Source organism: Capsella rubella, unplaced genomic scaffold (assembly GCF_000375325.1).
Source record: "Capsella rubella cultivar Monte Gargano unplaced genomic scaffold, Caprub1_0 scaffold_4, whole genome shotgun sequence".
Lineage (NCBI taxonomy): Eukaryota > Viridiplantae > Streptophyta > Magnoliopsida > Brassicales > Brassicaceae > Capsella > Capsella rubella.
In genome coordinates, this window is record NW_006238920.1 from 11,589,631 (window position 1) to 11,605,915 (window position 16,285).

A 16,285-nucleotide genomic window follows, 5' to 3' on the forward strand; every position below is an offset into this window, starting at 1 on the left:
ACTAGTCCAACTTGGAGAGAGAGCTGCAGAGAGGTTTTAGCCGCAGAAGAAAAGGGTTTACTCAGTCGTCTTCCAACTTCTGAGTGATCGAATTCAAAGCTATGATGACGACAACAACCAATACTATGGCTATGCTCCAAAACCTCGTTTTCTCTGTTCCCATCTCTCGTATGGTAGTGCGGCGTCACTCCTTCGCTACCGTCTTCGCCACTGCCTCCACAACCGTCGTACCGTCTCCCAAACCGGCCTCTGCTAAACCGGCGCGTACTCCACACATTGACTCGCAGGTTCTCCTCGGAATGTCGGAGCCAGAGCTTCAACAGCTCGCTATCAACCTCGGTCAAGTAAAGATCCGACTTTTGCAATTTAACAAGGGTTCAGGTTGATTTAGTCGATAAAGTTCTGATTTTTTTCCGGTGGGAATTTTGCAGGAAGGCTACAGAGGGAAGCAGCTCCATCATCTCATTTACAAGAGGAAGGCTGCTAAAGTTGAAGACTTTAACAATTGTAAGCAAACTCTAACCAAATTCTATGTCTTCTGAATATATCATCTTTGTAGACATTAACCAGTCTTCAATTTCCTGATGCTGAAAGTGCCACAAACGTTTCGTAAAGAGCTTGTGGATGGTGGATATAAAGTGGGAAGATCACCCATTTACCAAACTGTTACCGCCACTGATGGTACCATTAAGGTAACTTTGTGCAATGTTGAGATTTATTTTGCTTAAGTTCTGTTTGATTAGTGTTTAAGGCTTCTAGTGTTTTGGTTTTATCTTACAGTTGTTGCTAAAGCTTGAAGATAACCTATTGATCGAAACTGTTGGTATACCTGTCCAAGATGACGAGAAGGGCATAACGCGCCTCACTGCTTGTGTCTCTTCCCAGGTGAATCTGACTTTCTTATTGTTAAAGATTTGTTTTTTTGGCTCTGCATAATTGAATTTTAATACTGATGTCTTGAAGTTCTGCTTTAGGTTGGATGTCCTCTGCGCTGTTCCTTTTGTGCTACGGGAAAAGGAGGGTTTTCAAGAAATCTTCAGCGGCATGAAATTATTGAGCAGGTTTGCTTCTATATTTCCTCTTGTTTTCTGCAGCTTATGGATTATGTGAAATGAAACTATGTTCAAAGGAATCTTATTTGGGAATGATGATCAAACAGAGAGCATGATACAGATTTATGAATTTGTAGTTTTGTTCCAAGATAAAACACTTAGGATCAGATCTTAAGTAGAATATCTTATGCAATAATTCGAAGAAGACTATTGATCTGATCCTAAATGTTTCATCATAGAGACACATAAATGTTAAGAAACATATATTTGTTCCTATTTGAGACCCAGGAGAAGAATTCTTAGTAAAAATGTAATTGTTGCTTGTGTTTACAAGTGTAATTTTTAAATGTCTAGGTGTTGGCTATCGAGGATGTGTTTAAGCATAGGGTGACAAATGTGGTTTTCATGGGAATGGGTGAGCCGATGTTGAACCTAAAGTCAGTACTTGATGCTCATCGGTGTATGAACAAGGTAACATTTGCCAATAGCCTTTTTCCATTTTGACATGGTTCTGTGTAGATATAATTGAAGTTCTTGCTATGTAGGCTCTGTAATTTAATTGGCAAGCCAACACAAAAGACTTGACCATAATAAAAAAATGTTTCTCTGCACAAATACATGATTTATTTCTTTGCACAAATTTTAATTGCACAATAGTAAGACAGAGCACTCACTGACAGTAGGGTTTTCTTTTACTTAGGACATTGAAATCGGGCAACGAATGATTACAATATCAACAGTAGGTGTTCCGAACACAATCAAGAAGCTCGCCTCTCATAAGCTTCAGTCGACCTTAGCTGTCAGGTGCGTCCTAAAATGATCTTTTTTACTCAGCTTTCTTAGGTTAAGATGCCCCAAAAAAAAAAATAATATATATATATATATATATATATATATATATAAATATCTTATTTTCTAATCATGTAACATATCTTCTGAATCGGTCTCATCTCATTGAGTTTTATGTTTTCATTCTATTTACTTACTCTTGAGTTGTTCTTTTGGCGAATCAGCTTACATGCGCCAAATCAGAGTCTCCGGGAAAAAATTGTACCAAGTGCCAAGGCTTATCCGCTGGAAGCAATTATGAAGGATTGTCGTGATTACTTCCAGGAAACAAATAGACGAGTCTCCTTTGAATATGCCCTTCTAGGTGTGTGAGACTTGAAGTAAACAAAATGTCTGTTTTTCTCCCTCATTATACCACTTAATATAACAGAAGTTAGAAAAATGATGATGCAGCTGGAGTTAATGACAAAGTTGAGCATGCGGTGGAACTCGCAGAACTACTCCGTGAATGGGGTAAAACTTATCACGTAAATTTGATACCTTACAACCCGATAGAAGGATCGGAGTACAAGCGACCTTACAAGAAAGCGGTGTGTTACTAACCATTAAGCGCATGAATTCGCTATTTGGTTTGGTTTTGGATTCAAAGCCTCAATTAATTACAGATAAAAAGTCTGTAATCGCTTCTATTAACCAAAATGTGCAGGTCCTAGCGTTTGCAGCTGCGTTGGAGTCACGTAAGATTACTGCTAGCGTAAGGCAAACAAGAGGACTCGACGCGGGTGCTGCTTGTGGTCAGCTGAGGAATAAGTTTCAGAAAAGCCCTTTACTTGCTGAGACGGATAGTCAAGAATCTCAGCCAGATGCAGAAGCTGTCTCGTGTTGATGTCCTGGATTCCTGGATTGCACAATTCTCTGGTTTTGCCGTTTGATGGCTCAGCTCAACTATGTTTTAAAAAGGAGACGGGCATGGCTCAATGACGAAATGAGGATGAAGAGATTGAAGAACGTTTGAGAAGTGAGGACTTCGACAATAGCTTTATATTGTATGTTCGGCCTATACGTTTGTGATGTATACTTTGGTTTATACAAGGGAGCCAATTTAAGGAGTGTTATCAAATGAATGATATTAACAGACATCAAATGACAAATCAATACAAGTTTCAAATTGATATGGCATGAATTTTAAAATATAATTCAAAAGGTCTACTGAAATATTATACTCTTTTCCTTACGATGCAAAATATGTTATGCTTTCATCTCTATGGTCGATTTCGAATGGGTAAAAGAAAACTTGTATAACTGATTGGAAAGTAAAAAAATAAGCAACTTATAAACATAAATTTCCTTTCACCATATGAAATATAATAAACAAGAGAATTTACATAAAAGGCAAATAAAATTACATCAGAAATGAAAAAAAATACAAAGCAGTTTGCAAAACAATGCCAACATCCTTTTTTTTGTTGCATATCCTAGAATATATTTCATTACATAATATAAATTACCGACGGTTACTTTTATTTTTAAATTTTTAACTCATCTAAAAAGAAAGTAATTGTATCAGCAACTATTTTTTAAATAATTAAAAAAATAACATTTCCTAAAACATATTCATGTAATATCAATCGATTTATTTTGCATATCCTAGAATATGTCGAGTACTTTCTCTAGATCGGTTTATACTAGAAAAACTGTTCACTACATCTATCGGTTTTCTTCCCAAAGAAGAGATTGTGGTAAGCTATGTTGGACTTAGAATAATTTTCAACTATTCAATCAAGCATAACTACCCTAATAATCTAGTAAATGGTTAGAGGTAGGTAGATAGACTATTCGCTTGGAGAGAAAAATCACGACAAAACAATGTTGGTTCATCTTTAAAAAAGATCTCAATATTCCGACGGGACGGGGCGAAACAGACACATGGCTGGTGAAAAAGGGACCCCAACATGGAAAATAAGACCATGAACCTAACTTCTCTTAAACGCTATTCCAATCTAGCTCCTAGACGACACTAAGTAAACGTAAGTACCTTCCTGTTGAGACAAGACCATGACTCGATCTAAACGGCGGAATCAGATCTTAGAACTCATATCAGCTTTTGTGTTAAGATGGAGTTACAGATCGTACTTGCAGAGCTAGACGGCGCTCTCTTTTTGGGTATTAGACGTCTGGCTTAGCCGTTTTAGGTTTAGGTTTGTGAGGTCGAGAGATGGGTTTATATATAGTCCCAAGGTTTCCCTATTGGATTTTTTTTATAATTATTATGTAAAGAGTACAAAGCCTTTTCGATGAAACTGATGTACAATGGTATTAGTACTATAGTATTTAAGTTTGGGTATATTTAGTAAAACTGTTTTTGACTCTGTACAATTTTTATAATCCGAAAATATATTGATTCTTGAGATTTTTAGAAAAAAATATTTAAAATTTTGCAAGTATATTTAACTTAAAATACTATTAGCAAAAAAAAATATTTAACTTAAAATACAATATATCTTTGAATAAGAATCCCATATTCTTATAGAAAAGGTAAAGTATATCATGAAGAAAAAAGAAGATAACAAATTCATATTTTTATTTTATTAGATATTTCTTGTTTGAATAATTCTTTCTCTCTGCTTCTCGAGTATAAAAAAAAAAAAGTAAAGTGCATCAAGAAAAAAAAGGAAACAAATTAATTTTTTGATTTTATAAAATATTCCTGGTTTGAATAACTATTTCCCTTGTTTCTCAATTTGAAATGAGTAACTTTATATTTTATAAAATATTCATTTCAGTTTTATCATTAACTGCGCTAGAAATTCTAGCCTAGAATCCAGACATTCCACGTTTTACCATATACAATATATATCATTTTATTTAAAATATGTGTAAAGTTTTGTGTGTGTCCAGTGTTGTATTTAGCTACGTAATTGTTTGTAGTAAATTTTGGTCAATAACAGCAAAGGCCAAAGCATTCAGAAAAATAGTAATTCCAGATTATTTTTTTTTCTTAACTGAATGTTCTAACTTGGAAATAAAGCGTCTAGTGTTGAGTGTCGAGTCAATCATGAAGCTTTCCTAATTAGGTGGAACATGTTTTGTAAAATGATTAGATTGGTCTTTATTTTCTGGATAATAACCGGTGGTTACTGGTTAGTGGCAAATGTGAAACTGAAATTCTATAGTGCTTCATATCTTTTCTATTTCCTTTGGGATAGTCATTCATTTTTTTCCACCTCCATGCTCCATCATTGCTCTAGGATTGAATCTTCTTCTTAGGTAGATCTATTGTTTGGTTTCTTGAAGTTTTATTTGGGTTAGTATGCTTTTAAATCCATGATTCGGTGGTATTGTGGTTTCTAAGCTCAGAGATTCTGATTTTTTTTTTTTTTTTACCTTTGATGCCGTTTCAAATGTGTTTGATTTCATTTTACATGAGATTTGTTTCTAATGTTTTATCTTCTCGAAACATGTTTGATTATCAGTTTCAAATGTAACTATTCTTTCAAAGACAACACCAACTTAGGTCACAAACATTAATAACAAGAATTATGAAGCAGTGGTTAATATAAACGTTAATAATGAACAAAGAAAAGTAATTTTGCAATTAATAATGAAACTATAAACAACACAAGACTCGGCCTAAAGACTGGTACAAATACAATGATGAGAGAAAATTACAAGTGAAAAAAACTGATGTATATGATTTCTTAGACATACTAACATACCATCTTAACTTCCCACATCTCCCTTCAACATATTTGCTTCAAGTCTTGCAAAATCACATGAATCAGTGATGATCTTGACATTAACAACATCAAAATCCATCTTACTTTTCCCTCCTTGCTCTCTTTGCATATCATCATGTATCGATGATGTCTTTTGTAATTTCTTCATTACAACCATGTATCTCTTACTCTTTTGCATATCCTCGAATATGTCTAATACTACAAAGATCATCAAGATCTATCTTACTCTCTTGCATATCCTCGTATATGTCTACTATCTTAACGATTATCAAGATCCATCTTACTCTTTTGCATATACTCGAATACCACTAAAATTTTTTTGTCGATATCTATATAGGATTTATGACCTATGTTTCTACCATTCGATCAACTAACCTACAACTTTTTTATTATAAAATAGGCTAAAACATAGATCTATATCCCATTTCTACCATCTGATCTACTCAAAATACCCTCCATAAATCTTCCATTTGAGATATAGTCCATTGAACAACGTATTTCAAGCTACGGGAGCTCAAAATATAACCGAGTTTCATCATCTCAAAACTTTGACTTTCTCAAGATATATAGATTATGGATAGTTTGAGTATCACCATTCGCTTGGAGAGAAAAATCACAAAACCATGTCTTGTCAACTTAAAAACAGCGGTATGTATTCCAATGAAACCAAAAACAGAGAGGAAGGAGACAAGACAGACGCATGCTTGGTGACAAATCCATTGTATCTTCGAAGATATTATCATTAACCAACTTGTCAATCGTACTCTCACTCCTAAATCCTAATCCTAACCTAGCGCTACAGAAGATGCTATGCTACCTACTTAAAAGGAAGAATTAGCTATAAGAGTACCTTTTAATGGGACAAGATGTTGAATCAATGTAACAACAAAATCTGATCTTGAAAACCCGTCAATGTAACAGCAGATTCAGACCTCTGAATCCAAGACAACTTTTGTGTTTCACCAAAGTGGCTATTTTCTCGATCTCTTTGTAAGGACAGGAATGAGCTTGGCGGCGCTTATGTTTTTTTTTCTCCGTTTTTTTCTTTTTGACGTCACGACTAGGTTTAGGTTTCTGAGAAGTCATAAGTGTCGACTGTCGAGTAAGATTGGTTTTATATTAGACGTTTTCGTATGCATTTTTAATTTTTCTACAATCATATATAACATTAAAATTTGAGAAGTAACAAACCCTTACGACATCTTCCTATGAACATATATTTTTCATTGTTCTACAAACTTTTTAAATATAGATATGTAGTATGGTTTAGTGTTGATTAGGAGCCTTAATTGAAATATTAATCTTGGGCCAGCTTGCTTTTTTTTGGTAAAAACTCAAAACAGGCTAGCTGAAAAGATGAAATCAAAATCAGTTTTGGCTGAGAGTTGTCGCTACGGTGATGGGGTTCACGTCATGTACACCTCTAACAAACCTGTGTTTCTAATTATAGTGGAAGTCTTTTTGTGTTTTTATTTGTCATATGGATCTGATCGGCCGTTGCTCCGGCGAGTCTCATGTGATTTGCATTATCCCTTCTTAACAACCTCCTCAAGTGACCAAAAAAACAAAAGTCAATAACAGTTTTTAATGTTCTTTTAAATATTTTGTAACTACTCAATTCTCCGACCGACCATTTTAATGGCTCCCACGTTTCACTCTAATCATTCTCTCTTTCTCTACTTAGACCCGTTTCCTTCTTCTTCTATTTCTCTGAAACTCATGAAATTTGAGGAACTACTCATGGATGCTTCACAGGAACATTGTAACAAGAGACATGACTTAGAGGAAGGAGTAAGCTCCTATGTTCCTAAAAAGAAAGACTCAAACTCTTTATTCCAACTGTTACTTATATGATTTTGCAGGTAATGCATCTTAAAGAGAGACTAGAGGAAGAACAAGCAGTGAATAAAACTCTACAAGCTGCTTTTCATGGCTCTGTTGTTTCTCTTCCAAGTATCTCCTCATTGTTTCTTCCACCTCAGGTAAAAACCAACACTCATACCTCATATAATACTATATTTTCTTAATCAACTAACAGTTAAGAAGTTTGGTGTCTAACAGTTTTCCGAGCTTATACAAGAATTAGCCGTCGTGGATGCAGAGATTCAATGTCTAGACCGAAAAATCGAGGAGCTTAAGCTTAAAATATATTATGAACAGAGACAAAGGCATGATATGCATTTGCATATGACTGAGCAGAAGAGGACATTGGCAAGGCAGAGCCATGTGAGACAGAGTACTTTGCCACTGAGACATGATCTTCATCAACGATCTTTGTCTCATTGTTACCAACATTCTACTCTAGACGCTGTCTCAAGTACTCATTCAAGGCTCTCTTTCTCTTATGCTCCAGATTTCTTGGATGCCACGTCTTCAGGTGGCTTCACAGGTAAGTAGTTGCTTATTTCCGAATGTATTATATAAGCTGCACATGTCTCAAATACCGGGAAAAATTAATGAGTTCGGAGATTTCACTCAAGGTCATGGTTTTGGTGGGCAGATGAATTTGATGGAGTGTCGAGGATGCAGATGGGTAGAGTAAGAAAAGGGCTTCGACTTGTGGAAGTGAAGACCAAAGACGACCCAAACGAAGTATCTGAACAACTCATCAACTGTCTCATAGGCATTTACTTGGAACTCAATCATGTTTCATCAAAGACCAAAGGGGATGTCTCGCTTTCGAGAAGGCCCTCTTCTTGTAGCCGGAAATCAAACACATATAGTTATTATCAAAATGCAATGAATCTTGATCCTTATCACGTATTGCCAGACTCGAACGGATCAGGAGTCACCAGAGACATTGGCCCTTACAAGAACTTCATCCACATTTCAAGAAGCTCCATCGATGTGACCCGTTTCACCCACTATTGTTCACCGGCTGTTCCACGCTTGAGGTCTTACATTTCAAAATCTTAATTCACCATACGAAATGATCTCATCAAAATAGTATATATAATTCTTGATAAAATTGTGTTTATTGACGCTTTATGTGTGTTAGCAGTGACTTGATGGAGAAACTATCGGAGGTAGATTTGAGTTTTTTGACATACAAGCAAAAACTCGCCTTTTGGATTAATATCTATAACGCTTGTATCATGCATGTACGGCACATTAACAAATTATAAATTATTGAAAATTTTTTTTATAAGATATATATCACACAAAATGAAATTAAAGTCGAATTCTATGTTCCAATGATAGGCATTTCTTGAGTATGGGTTACCTTCGTCTCACAATAGACTACTTACCTTGATGAATAAGGTAACTTTTTGATCAAAATCCAAAGAGGGAACTCTAAAATCATCTTTAATTGTAAGGAATTTTCAAACTTAATGATGGCCTTTGTATGTTTTTGGCAGGCTTCACTCAACGTCGGTGGTATAGTCCTCAACGCTCTGGCGATTGAACATTTCGTTTTGCGACATCCATGTGAACCAGAACATGTAAGTGCATGCCATCTCAACAACTCATACCTCTAAATATATATTTAATTAGCACAAGAAGCTAATTAATCAACATCTTCATAAAAGGACTCGCTTGATGAGAAAGAAACTCTCCTCCGACACACTTATGGTTTAGGCTATTCAGAGCCTAATGTGACATTTGCGCTTTGCCGTGGAAGTTGGTCTTCACCAGCAGTAAGTAGACAAACATAGTTTATCTTAATTTGGTTATTACTCGTTTTTTTTTTTTTTTTTAATATTAAACTGTTGTTACCCTAGTGTCTATGAATAATGAGATTGGTATATTCATTCATGTGTAGCTTAGAGTTTATACAGCAGATGAGGTAGTGAACGATTTAGGGAGAGCAAGGGTGGAGTATTTAGAAGCCTCCGTGGGAGTTTCAAGCAAGAAAAAGATTGTGGTTCCACAGCTTCTGCAATGGCACATGAAAGATTTTGCAGATGATATAGAATCCCTCTTGGAATGGATCTATAGCCAGTTGCCTCGATCAGGGAACCTAAAGGGCATGATTATGGAATGTTTGAAGAGAAAAGCAAAAGTCCCTTTAGCTAAAATGGTAGAGATTCAAACATATGGACACGAGTTTCGTTATCTATTGTCATTGTAAATATTGAGACATCCATATGTGTAGTCTGTAACTTTTTCTCTCGTTAGTTTGCTATTTTAAACAAATACTAAAATATAGTTTGATATGACAAATTAATATTCGCGAGAAAATTCAACATGTTTGAATAAAAGCCGCGAAATTTACTCCGATGATTTCATCAATTATAAAAGTAAAGTAATGGAAATGAGTATAAACTTTAGCAAAAATTGTAAGTGGAGAAGACATGTTCCGTTCATATCACCGTAAAGGAAAAAATGAATAACAAGTAGAACAACGACTTGTGGACTTATGTTAAGTTTTGCATCAAATGCTGTCGGAAACACTTCCTTTTTTTTTTTTATATAACTTTTTAATACATCGAGGTCAAAAATCAAATCCCACTTATTAAAGGCAATTTAATAGACCAATAGCCATTGAAATGTTCTCGTTTCTTTTCTTTTCTTGACGTCAAAATTATTCTTGGTTTCTAAGTGGGATCCCCGTGGATCTAACACTATAACATGCATTCACTTTATTTCTTAACAGAAACGGTGTTGTCTAATGGCTTGTAAGATTAGTAAAAGCAGAAGATTAGTAAAAAAAAAAAAAGTATCATAATACAACCATGTTTCTTTTTGGATTACACAGAAATTAAACGTTACAAGTTGTAACTTACAACCCAAAGATGTAAAACACGTTAATAGCTGCGGGCTGTTACAAAATTTTCTCACAGCCACTTCAGCTACTCTCACTTTCTGTCCCACATATCCCCCCCTTTACCCACTCACACAAATTAAAAACACCAAACCACAAAAAAAAAAAAAGTGAAAACACACACAAAAGTCAAAGATACTTTCACCTTCTCTCCTTTTCCCATATACCATAAAATTAAAGGAAAAAAAAAACTAAAAATAAAAAGGAGGAATAGCGAAATTAGCGGAGAGTTTTCTTTTGTCTCGAACCACTTTAATTATATATTTCGATTTCCTCCAATTTTTCGAGTTTCTCGAAACTCGGCCTTAAACCCTGAAATTCTTCCCGACAAAGGTTTGACCAAACTGCCAGTTAGAAGGAACCATGTTCCACGAAGTAGATGTCCTACGGTCACTGCCCGTGACGCGGAACGAGAGTGCCTGACCAACCAGAACAGCGTTGGATTGCCAGTTTTGACCCCAGTTCCTGCTCAAACTCATCCAACCAGTCCTTGAACCTTTCACGTTTGCCCTCACTATGTCTCCTGCCCCAGCCACGTTTGTAATCAGAATCAAGTTGAAGTAACGGTGACCGTTGATTGTGAACCTTATTCCTCCTCTCTTTCTACATGGCACCCTACAAAAACCAACATTTCACACTCCTTTTAGTCACTCACACTTAACACACACAAAAATTGCTTCTAATTAAGTGTGATTTGTATGAGGGTTTTGACTTCAACTAGTATTAGTTCAAATATTAAATATGTATTAAAAAGTAATCATTTGGTATTTAAACTAAAAGTTCAAAAAGTGAACAAAAAAATGTTAAAAATAGCATCCACTAATTGTTTTTAGCCGGTTATTATGTAGATATTGCTAAATATGGTCTAATTATGTTGTAAATATTGGCAAGGTCCCTAGAGGAGGGACATGTAAACCAAGATGTGTACCTGCGGTATGAGACAGGGACAATGCCGGCGCGATATTGAGCAATCTTGAGGAAGACAGGCATGGCTAGGTCGAAGTGTTCACGTGGCGGGTTGCACCATCCTCCGTTGTCGCTGGGCTGAGCCAAGTTTGGTGGGCAGAAATTGGTTGCGGTGATGAGGATCGAAGGACTACCAGAGTGGCACCATTGAGGGTCGTTGGCGCATTTTAGCTCAAAGCAGGCTCCACAACTCATACCGTTGTTAAACAGCGCCGTGCTCAAAGCTGCCGTGTTGGTCCCGTACCCTTGGCTGTATAGGTTACCGTAACCACACGCTCCTCCTGTAATTAAACCCATTTTATTAAAATTCCAAAAGATAATTAATAAAGACTCTTTTAAAGTTTTAATGCTCTGTTTTTGTGGACTTACCCATAGTGCCAGAGGCGTCACTGCCACCGTAGAAAGTGGCGTGTGCGTTTTGCCACGCACCGCCGGAGTAAACGCCGGGGATTCTAGCGTCGGCAAGGCTAAAAAGGACAAATGTGGTAAATAGAATTGCAAGTTTAATAGCCATTTTGGTGTGTGAATTAGAGAGTTATAAATTGTACTATGAGGGTTTTGGTGACAAAAGGAGAAAATGAAGAAAGAAAGAAAGAACAAGAGCGCCTTCGAGCTTGCGCTCTTGTCAAGAGAAAGAGTTAGGTTTGTTAATTGGGAGATGGATGAGGAACAAAGGAGTGTGAGAGGGTTCGGTATTTATGGAGGGAAGGAAACTCCAATGTTAGAGTAATGAGAGATATTATTGGCTATGGACTCTTTTTTATTTTTTTATTTTTTTATTTTTTTGTCAAAATTAAACTTTTAAATTAAGATTACTAATTCTACGTAAGGTGGAGGTAGGTTTGTTTGTAACCGTTTTGTCATAATTTATATATACAATCTCTTTTTTTTTTACAGATAATATAATGATACTTTAAAAAATTATCTCATTGATTCCTGGATTTTAAAATTTGTGCGACGACTTAAATTCTTGATAATTGTTTTTTGTTTAAAGAAACTTTTCAAAAGAATATCGAGTTGACCTTTATTTGAAGCGTTTTCATACTTATGATGGTACGAGTTTATACTATTTTTATAGTTGATGCAAGTGTAAAATTATGCTTGTTTTGCTGACCAAAATAAATGCAAACATAAGAGCCTTTAATATATGTCTTTTTGAATCTGCTTGTTTTTTTCCACTTCTTTTAATTTACTTACGCGGGTTGTCTATTTCGAAGGTGAAATTGTTATATGCAAAATACCATGAATCTATATACAGATTCTTTCTTCTTTTTTCTTGAAATTAATAATTCTATAAAGTAATACACTGATGGAAAACAAACTAGTACATTTCTCTAAGAAATATGCGCTCTTGAGTAAAGTGATGTCATATATAAGAATCTGTGCATGCAAAATTCAGACACAACCCAAATGCGGTCAGCTCATAGTTCAGTGCTACACACTCCAAGTTTAGTTTTGAATCCGCCACAAATAATATGAAATCTGGTCTGAAATATTGAGATATATGAAAATAACAGAGCATATATCCAAAATAATAAAGGAGTTTGCAGTAAGTGTGAGTTTTATTGGCTAATGAGAGTACTATACTACTATTACAAATCGGGTTAAGTAAAAAGGAATATATATGGTTTGCTTAAAAAACAAGTTGTAGTAGCAAAGCATCAATCACGAACGGGATTTGCTAAGCTCAACAGTATCGCCATCATTACTTCCCTTGCTCATTTTTATTGGTCAAAAACACTTTTTTCTTCTATCTTCTCATGCATGCCATTGCCATTTGCCACTACTTTTACATATCTAATTTTGCCCAAAACTCAATACTAACCTCAATTATTAATCATTCGTTATGATACGTACTACTAGTCTCATTTTTTACCGAATAATGTTCCGATTCAAAATTTGTAATTTATTTGCAGTGTTTTACTTTTACATTGCCGCCAAATTATATACCCTCTACTTTAGGAAGAGGTAGAGAAATTAAAGACTCCCCCACACTTACATAGAAAAAAGGAATTTTTATTTATTCTGGTTTTGTAGTTTGTAATGAAAACAAGTTTCAAAAAGAAGGAAAAATTAAAATATGGACCCTTATTTGCCGCATTCATCGGACCACGTATTGCGCCGTGCATTAGCCGTACGTAAAGTGGATACACCCGACCCGACCCGATATCACTCGGATCTATCCGGTCAATGTTTTTATGTCACGAAACTGTCTTTCAAAGAGATCAGCTTTCTCCACTTCTTATTAGTTTCTCACTTGAGAATAGTCAAAGCCTCCGTTCATATCTCTCCCTCGCTCCTCCGTTCAACATTTCTTTACATATTTAATATACTTCATCAGTAATATTTTGAAGAAGATGGGATCCAAGAATTTTTGTGTATGAAATTATAAACATAAACTAGTTTACAAGTTTGAAAGCTTAAGAAGTAATGGACGACTACAGAGTTAGACTTTAGTGTTTCTCTATATATATTTTTAAAACATCCCATCTTCAATTATGACTAAGTAACGTCTCTAATTAAACTACTACTGATTAGCTTTTGTTATTGAGCTACATGATCATATATATATATATATATATATATATATATATATATTTTTTTTTTGTTGGGAAAAAGAAGATGCACACTAACTGATCACTTTAATCTTTATGTATCCGGCGCGCGACGCGACCATCATCAAAAACATCAAAACCTAAATAGTAATATAAAATTAGACGATCGTTAGTATCAAATTCAAGTTAATGTCGTTAGTTTTTCCCTAAAAAAAAATAAAAATAAAAATAAAAAATGAGAATGATGTTGAATAGCAAAATTTGGAAAAAGAGGAAAACAGTTAAGAGGCGGTGACCGAGAGAAGAGGATGACAAGGCATATCTATGCACCAACCAGATCTTCTTGTATCTACCACGTCAGCCCAATCGGCGCCAGCGTCTCACATCTGTTTCTTTCTTCTGTCTGATTTTAGATTTTCTAAAATTGTAACCATACGTCATACACTGATACGTCCACGTATATATCGCAGGTGTCTGATTGTCTGAATAGCAGGTGTATCCGTAGACCGTATGTATGAGAGTATGTATATATAAGATATTTGTTTTTCTTTTTATGTTCACATATGCGTTATGTTTTATGAATCCAGTTTATTGCGAAACATCAACGAAGACATAGTTTTACTATTTTACCTAATCTGGCGACGTGTTGGTAGAATACAATTTCCGGAATTATCGATTTAATGAATGTATTTATATGTGTACATCCAAAATACACATGCAAGCATATATAGTAAGTAGCTTGGGAAGCCTTTATTATTTTATCGTGAGAACACAAATGCACTTGCATGTGAATTAAGTATCTACCACTCCTCTCCCAACGAATTCACGTCTTTACATTTATTTCGTTTCAGCATGAAAACATTCATTTATATTATTCAGCTTCTTTTATTTTAAAAAGTAATATCGACTGAAACGGACTAAATTAATATGCCGTATGAGTATAATTTAGGTATATAGCCATCGACTGAACCAAACATTGCTTTTATAAGTGAAACCATATTAGCATTTAGCAAGAAGTACCTGCAAACTAATCAGTCTGGGCCAGCTTATATTTCTATAAACCATAACCCAACTATTTTTTAGAAAGAAAAAAATATAATATTTTATATTTTTTTTAATAATATGGTTAAATACAAAATGATGGTCTTTCTTAATAATGGCTATAATTATACCAAATATAATCTATACATGAGTAGTGTGAATGTTCATTGAGTTGTATATTTAATACTTAGGCGTAAGATATAAGTACGTGTAGATTGCTGATTGAGCTACATTCACGCAACACATTATATCATTACCAAATTCTTTTATATATTAGTTAAAAGTATAATTACATATATCGTGCATCTAGTTTATATATTTCTTATACCGACAATATAGTCTATTTACATAACATTTTCGCCACTGAACAAACATATCATTTGAAATCTTCAATGAGAATGAAAAAAAAATTGTATACCTTACCAGCCAAAAAAAATTAAATCTAAAATGATATATTTTACACACATATTGTTTGTTCTTTAATCTAAACTTAGTTACACTCTTTCAAGTATGTAAGAGTAACGAGTAAATCCTACTCAAATTTAAGAATTGAGAACAATTTGAACATCATCTTATACGAGAGTACCGTGGGGTCGTGAATCATGAGTTGGTATATATAAGTGGGGGAAAGAGAATTTGTAATTGCCAAAAAAGTTAATTGAAACCACACATGCTATGTCCACAACTACATTGTAAGAAAGATTCCCCTCGAAACCTAGCTAGCAATAAAAACAAAGAGATCTATAGTTCGTTTTTTTTTTCTTTCAAAAAATTCAATTTACAAACAGATAAGTTAACACATTTTCTTTTGACAGCATTTTCAACGATTATAGAAACATCGTTAAAAAATATTGAAATTTGCACTAGTCATTAAGAAGGTTGAGAGACTTTAGAGCATACTCTTTAATATAAGCTATTTTCGATACTAAATTACTAACTAAATAAAGTAAACGCTACTTCATAATTCCCAATGGAAAATTTGGGCAAGCTATGGTGACATATTGGGGGGAAGGGGGGGGGGTCTGTGTCTAAAAAAATAAGTGGATTCCTTTGAAACCACCACGTGAGGTCAGTAGAAAAACAAACAAATAAAGGAAAACATGTCATGCAGAGATTGGCGATATCAAAAGAAGAAGATCTCGTGGCTACATATGTTAAAAGGGTTTGAGATTTCATGATGTTACGTTCGAAGAGGATATGATGACGATTTGCAACGCGAGGAGTTTTTGTCGCTTCATGGTTGCTTTAGCATGGTTTACTCTGTCATGTATATTCTCGAAGACATTTCTAAAACAGTTAATAAGAGTGAGTTCCGCACCGACACTCTAAGGAAGTGGTAGACAAATGATTTTCAAAATAAAAATACTTAGTGTTTTCATT

General features: G+C 34.8%; 3 protein-coding genes, 1 long non-coding RNA gene and 1 pseudogene across 5 annotated transcripts; 3 read left to right on the forward strand and 2 right to left on the reverse strand.

Moving 5' to 3' along the window:
- Window positions 1-22: 22 nt before the first annotated feature.
- On the forward strand, window positions 23-3,024 carry LOC17890037 (probable dual-specificity RNA methyltransferase RlmN). Its single transcript, XM_006294208.2, has 10 exons — window positions 23-344; window positions 432-507; window positions 595-692; window positions 781-885; window positions 975-1,061; window positions 1,407-1,523; window positions 1,753-1,856; window positions 2,066-2,205; window positions 2,295-2,431; window positions 2,548-3,024. Exons 1-10 carry the CDS (start codon window positions 102-104, stop codon window positions 2,725-2,727), a joined length of 1,287 nt encoding a protein of 428 aa, XP_006294270.1. The 5' UTR covers window positions 23-101; the 3' UTR covers window positions 2,728-3,024.
- Window positions 3,025-5,411: 2,387 nt separating this feature from the next.
- Window positions 5,412-6,500, reverse strand: LOC111831130. Its single transcript, XR_002834347.1, has 2 exons — window positions 6,429-6,500; window positions 5,412-5,776 (listed from the first exon to the last, which is right to left on the reverse strand). It is a non-coding gene; the product is annotated as an uncharacterized LOC111831130 (long non-coding RNA).
- On the forward strand, window positions 5,601-6,432 carry LOC17889632 (annotated as a pseudogene).
- Window positions 6,501-7,297: 797 nt separating the features above from the next.
- Window positions 7,298-9,661, forward strand: LOC17889332. 2 transcript variants are annotated; one of them, XM_006294009.2, is made up of 9 exons: window positions 7,298-7,369; window positions 7,441-7,560; window positions 7,640-7,967; window positions 8,079-8,472; window positions 8,580-8,679; window positions 8,780-8,839; window positions 8,938-9,021; window positions 9,109-9,216; window positions 9,342-9,661. In XM_006294009.2, exons 1-9 carry the CDS (start codon window positions 7,298-7,300, stop codon window positions 9,648-9,650), a joined length of 1,575 nt encoding a protein of 524 aa, XP_006294071.2. In that variant the 3' UTR covers window positions 9,651-9,661. The 2 variants fall into 2 exon arrangements, with proteins under 2 accessions (XP_006294071.2, XP_023640692.1); XM_023784924.1 differs by having other exon boundaries at window positions 9,347-9,438.
- A 578-nt stretch (window positions 9,662-10,239) lies between these two features.
- Window positions 10,240-11,982, reverse strand: LOC17887693 (expansin-A4). Its single transcript, XM_006294781.2, has 3 exons — window positions 11,679-11,982; window positions 11,272-11,590; window positions 10,240-10,958 (listed from the first exon to the last, which is right to left on the reverse strand). Exons 1-3 carry the CDS (start codon window positions 11,821-11,823, stop codon window positions 10,649-10,651), a joined length of 774 nt encoding a protein of 257 aa, XP_006294843.1. The 5' UTR covers window positions 11,824-11,982; the 3' UTR covers window positions 10,240-10,648.
- Window positions 11,983-16,285: the final 4,303 nt, after the last annotated feature.

Excerpts from the sequence above, each read along its gene's own strand:
- LOC17890037 (XM_006294208.2), top strand. The coding sequence starts at position 102 with ATGATGACGACAACAACCAATACTATGGCTATGCTCCAAAACCTCGTT. Across the intron at positions 508-594 it reads AGTTGAAGACTTTAACAATT|TGCCACAAACGTTTCGTAAA; the intron begins GTAAGCAAACTC and ends TGATGCTGAAAG. Across the intron at positions 1,524-1,752 it reads CTCATCGGTGTATGAACAAG|GACATTGAAATCGGGCAACG; the intron begins GTAACATTTGCC and ends TCTTTTACTTAG.
- LOC17889332 (XM_006294009.2), top strand. The coding sequence starts at position 7,298 with ATGAAATTTGAGGAACTACTCATGGATGCTTCACAGGAACATTGTAAC. Across the intron at positions 7,968-8,078 it reads GTCTTCAGGTGGCTTCACAG|ATGAATTTGATGGAGTGTCG; the intron begins GTAAGTAGTTGC and ends TTTGGTGGGCAG. Across the intron at positions 9,217-9,341 it reads GAAGTTGGTCTTCACCAGCA|CTTAGAGTTTATACAGCAGA; the intron begins GTAAGTAGACAA and ends ATTCATGTGTAG.
- LOC17887693 (XM_006294781.2), bottom strand. The coding sequence starts at position 11,823 with ATGGCTATTAAACTTGCAATTCTATTTACCACATTTGTCCTTTTTAGC. Across the intron at positions 11,591-11,678 it reads TGACGCCTCTGGCACTATGG|GAGGAGCGTGTGGTTACGGT; the intron begins GTAAGTCCACAA and ends GTTTAATTACAG. Across the intron at positions 10,959-11,271 it reads GTCCCTGTCTCATACCGCAG|GGTGCCATGTAGAAAGAGAG; the intron begins GTACACATCTTG and ends TGGTTTTTGTAG.